The following is a 5,468-nucleotide window of genomic DNA, read 5'->3' on the forward strand; positions in this document are numbered from 1 at the left end:
TATTTGTTTCTTCATAGGATTTTATTTCTTATCATACAAGTCAGTTCATAAGTAGTATTCAGTTTCAAAAGCCCAAATAAAAATGCCAAGGGCAAGGAGTAAAAAAAAAAAAAAAGCTACCACATAACTTGAAAGGGATCTTTAAAGTGACGTAACACTGACATTATCCACCATCACTGTTTACTAAGTATTTGTTAAAACTACAATATTTCTATAACAAGGTGTTATGCCAATTTGGGTAACATACTAAAAATTGCTACTAACATAATTTTAGTGTCTCCCCCACCCCAGATTTGAATAGCCATGGCTATATTTAGAGTTTGCTAAAGGAATATAGATACTACCAAAAATCCGTGTTTACTGTGTAAAGAACAGATACAAGATACTGACATAGTGAATGCTTATTCAATATCTTCATCCTCCTCCATGTTGGTCTGCTCTAGGTCATGTATCTCTTTTTCTGGTAGTAATCCGTATTCATTTAGGAAAGACTCCACATCTCCAGCAAAAAATTCTTCTGCAAACTGCTCAGCAACACTAATAAAATTGCTAATGAGCTCCCCACCTTTGTATACAAGCAGGGTAGGGAGTACATCTGAGGAAAAGCGGTCCCCAGCACCAGTATTAGAAGCTTTTATCTTACAGAACTTGACCATTGGGTACTCTACTGCAAGGCAGGCTAAACTGCTGTTGAGTGCATCACAGCCCTTGACGCCATCTTCATAAATGTTCACCACGATTGTGGTGACCTTCTGCTCCTTTTCAATGGTCTCCAGGAATTGCTCCCCTGTTTCCAGCTCATACACAAACCCATATCTAGGCCCAAAACTCAACTTCTGATGCATATCCTGCATGCACTGCCTACGGTATTTGCGAAGGCAATTTTCATCTTCTTTGTCTTGATGAATTAGTTCATATTCTTGAATGCTCATCTGGGAAGGCATGAAAGAAATAATAGAGATAATTTGATCAGAAACGCTTCATCCTTGGATGCACCAAACTTATTCCCAAGCCCAGGAGTTTTGACTTGATATCCTCTCTGCTTAGGCCGCTTCTTTCCTGCTCATAGCCTTCCTGTTTAAGCACTGGCTAAAAGGGAACTTTGTTTTGTTACTTGGTTGATCAATTTAAAGAGGACCCTTGCTCCACTCTCCTCTTTCTCTATCCTGCTTTTATTTTCATACTAACAAGTACTGTTGGGGGTTGTACTACATTTTAATTAACTACTATCAGTTTTCTGATTAATGTGTTCAGTGTCGGCAATTATTTTTTCCGATTATGGGCACTGCTCAGATCTGCTGAATCAGAACCTGTAAGGGTGAGGCTGAGTTGTCTGTGTTTTAACAAGCCCTCTCAGTTATTCCTAACCACTGGCTTAGTCAAAAGTAAGAGAACTATGTATCTTCCAAAATAGCTACATTTTCTTGTGATTAGAACATCAGATTGTCTTAATACCCTTTCATAATAGTGACTCCATTATTAATATATTTGATAGACAATTAATCACTGCTTCCCCCCAACCAAGAAAAAAATGAAGGAGTGATGCAGCCTATTGTCATACAGCTCACTGAAGGGTGTGGAGCAGCCTAGAAACTTGGAAGCTGGAAGCTGGGGATTGCAGAGGGATTGCCATCTGTAGCATCTTCTTCATCATATAACCTTGAACTGCCGCTGCCGTCCATTTTTTATTATTTCCTTCTGCATTTTGTGTTTGTTTCCCTAATATCCCCAATTCTTTCTTCCCAACAATCTGTAGCCCCCTTCCTTCCTCTCTTTCCTCTCTTGCTTTTGGTATGGTCTTGTTCTGTAGCTCAGGCTAGCCTGGAATTCAAAGTCCTCCTGCCTCATCCTCCCAATGCTGGTATTATAGACATATGCTGCCACAGCCAAATCTCCTATTCTAATAACTTTTCTATGTCAATATTGTTGTCTTGATTTAATTTATTTTAGTCCTAAAATTATTAAATGTTTTGTATAATTCTTAAGTTGCCATCATAGTTCTGCTACGTCAAGCAACCAAGTCTCATGAATATTGATTTAAAGATGTGTTTGAGCCTTCATATATATGAAGTTGTTCTGTTCATACATTGAGACATAGATATTTAGGCATACAAGCACATTTTGGAAGTTTAAACAGAACAAAATCTTCAATAATAACACCTCAGATTTGATAGTAATTTGTTTTAAAATACTTTTTATTTGTTTTTCTTCACAATCTGTTTAAAACAAATGAGGACATTCTTAAACTTCCTCAGTTTTGAAAATGTGATGGTCTCATCCACATCACATAATGACCCAGAGAGAGAATCAGCTTCTATCTTTTCCCCTCACAGTGTTAGACTAAAGATCACTATCATGGACTGAAGCCATAGGCCAAGACATATCTGTTGATAGTCTCTTAACTCAGCATATTATCAATATAAAACAATTTGGAGATAAGTAATCTACTAGAGTGATTTCACCACAAATGAAAATCTCTTTATGACTTCCTTATTATTGCTATTAAACTTGTTATATAAGTAATATAAGCTATTTATGGAGATTTTGAAGTGACCTAAAGTTTTTTAAAAAAAGAAGTAAAATTACTGATATTCTACCCATTTACTATTCAGATAATCTCCACTGACATTTTAGAGGCTATTTTTAACTCTATCTGTATGACGCAGACACACACATGCAGAACTAGACTCTTGCAATGCTGTCTTAAAAAGGTTAAGCTTCTGCCCATCTCCTTCCTTCTCCTCCCAGGCAATCTCTTTCTTCTAAACTATGGCCATCCTCTGCCAAGAGAGCATCTATCTCTTTACTTCTCTGCACACAAATTTTCGTGCTTAAATCATGCACGAGTGAAAGCACACGACGGTGTCTTCCTTGCCCTAAAAATGAAGCTGTTGGCATAATTTAAAATTCTATATTTTGTTTTCTCATATTGCAAAACTTCATCTGTGATAGATCATACATTTATAACTCATTCTCTGATTGCCACATATATGTCTTAGTATAGAATACCTTGTAACTGTATTCACTCTGTACCACAATGAAAGCATTTCACAATATTCTGAAGTGATTATCTTGAGGGACTTAGACTAGGAAATACATAACATTAAGAACTTATCACAGGCCTTTGCTCCCCTTACCTTTCTGCTGACTCTGTCTTTTGAGTCATCTTTGCTCTGAGGAGAAGACATTTGTCTGAGGATCTCCTTCTTACTGGGAGGAATTGAGTCACCATCCTCACTTTCTAATTTAAACTTTCTCCAATCATTTATTACTCCTTTAGGTCCTGAAATAAAGTTTTTAAACATTTTCCTCTTTATTATCGAAAATGCTGTTTACATAATTGAAATTTGTATAAATATCGCCACGAGAAAACTTGTCATCTCTTGCATCAGAAGCAAACAATGTTAATTAGACTAAAAATATTTTTCCTGACTTGTTCATAAAAATAATGTCCAAGATTAACCTTACTAGATGGCAAAGACTATGACACAGAATATTTCTAAAAACACCTATAATAATAAAAATGTAAATTATGTACTTTGAACTATTTACAGAAGTGTACAAGTAAAAATATTTAAAAATTGGAATATATAAAAGCAACCAGAATTTTAGAAAAACAGTGCTCACTATGTAAGAAAGACACTTTTGCAATACCAGTGTTCACCTTGGTACTGCAAGGTGAACATTGGTACTACACTGTTAAAGGAAACCGGGGTTACTGGAGGAGCAACAGTAATACTTGAAAATGTTTCTTTTAATATATTCTCCTGATAGCTTTTACCAAGCAATGGGTATTTCCTTTGTTTCTCCCCCTTTCCCTTTCTATGTACCTTCTTTTTCTCTCCCTCCGTTCACTTGTCTCCTCGCATAATTTCCTGCTTCTTCCCAGTAAATTTACCTATCATTTCTCTTATATTTTCTTTGATTATTTCATACTCTTACCATAGCTATTCTTAAACGAATTTCTAGGTATCTATCCTGGTACTAGTGTGAATTCATTCAAACCTATGACTAAATTTAAAGGTTCCAATCCATGCTTATAGATATGGGAAACTTAATAGTCTCATAAGATTCTGTAGAGTCAAAAGGATTTGGAATTTAAAATTTAAGCCATGGTACTTTAACATTTAAGGTCTCGCTAATGACATATAAATAGCCACATACAATTGAAGAAGTTAAGAAAATCCCCGTGATGAAATGATGTTTTGGGTTTTCTGGAGGTAGGTTGAAATCCACTTGATTCAAGCATGCCTTATTATCTTTTTACTCATTTTCACATTCAAAAAGCTAAAATCAAGTATTACTTTTGATCACACACACACACACACACACACACACACACACACACACACACACACACACACACAGACAGTGTACTAAGGAAAGTTTTTATTGGGTACACACAAGAGGGTTGGGAGAATAGAAAGGCCTGACTTCAACTGTAGATAGAAGACTCCTAGATAACTGGGTAGCAGGAAATTGTCAACAATTTTTTTTTAACTCTTTGATACTGAAATAGCAAATAACTAATCTTTGGCCATTTCATCTTAAACTAATTTATTTAGTCAAATGTTTTTGGATTATTCTTCCTGACAAGTTGATGATAGTACTTCAATTCAATAATATTCTCCATAAGAACAACAGATATTTCTAGAATTAATCTTACTTTAATAATTATGCTTTCTCTGCACTTTGGTTACCTGTGTGTGTGGCCTGTCCTTCAAAGTCTTCCTCTATGCTTTGGCTTCTGGCTTCTTCCATGTTAGGTATTGGGTTTGGTGTAATCTGTATGATAAACAAAGAGCAATGAGACAGATAAGTTCTAGAATACACATGCAAGTGTATACACATCCTTAAATACACATGTATGAATTATAATCATCTGATGTCACCCAGGTGGATGAGGGTTATCACTGTGGGAAAGAGTGTTTTGAATGTTTCTGTCTGCATTGTAAGAGGACATAAATTTAGCATATGCTACTAAAGACGTTTGTATAATTTATGGTCTGTCTTTTAAAGGTTTATATTTTGATTTTGAGTTCAGATACTTGATGAACACTACTGATTAGTGAATCCCTTATTTTATTACTATTTGTTAAAGGATTTCATAAAGCTATACACCAATAGTTCATCTAAATAAAAGATTCAAATTAATTACATGCTTACTGCCTTAGTATTCTATTGCTGTGAAGAGACACCATGACTAAGGCAACTCTAAGCATTTAATTGGGGCTGGCTTACAGTTTCAGATGATTAGTCCATTATTATCATGACTGGGAGCATGAAGGCACACAGGCAGGTGTTGGAGCAGTAGTTGAGAGCTACATCCTGTTCTGAAAAATGAAAGAACCTGCGCCTAGCATGGGCTTTTGAAACCTCAAAGCCCACTCCTAGTGACATACTTCTCCCAACAAAGCCACACCTACCCCAACAAGGCCACAGCTCCTAATTGTTCTAATCTATCTCAA

General features: G+C 35.8%; 1 protein-coding gene across 1 annotated transcript; it reads right to left on the minus strand.

The window, feature by feature from the left end:
• Positions 1-401: 401 nt before the first annotated feature.
• Pdc (phosducin) lies at positions 402-4,761 on the minus strand. Its single transcript, XM_027418103.2, has 3 exons — positions 4,701-4,761; positions 3,138-3,283; positions 402-932 (listed from the first exon to the last, which is right to left on the minus strand). Exons 1-3 carry the CDS (start codon positions 4,759-4,761, stop codon positions 402-404), a joined length of 738 nt encoding a protein of 245 aa, XP_027273904.1.
• Between the last annotated feature and the right edge of the window lie 707 nt (positions 4,762-5,468).

The sequence above is a fragment of the Cricetulus griseus genome, chromosome 5 (assembly GCF_003668045.3).
Source record: "Cricetulus griseus strain 17A/GY chromosome 5, alternate assembly CriGri-PICRH-1.0, whole genome shotgun sequence".
Lineage (NCBI taxonomy): Eukaryota > Metazoa > Chordata > Mammalia > Rodentia > Cricetidae > Cricetulus > Cricetulus griseus.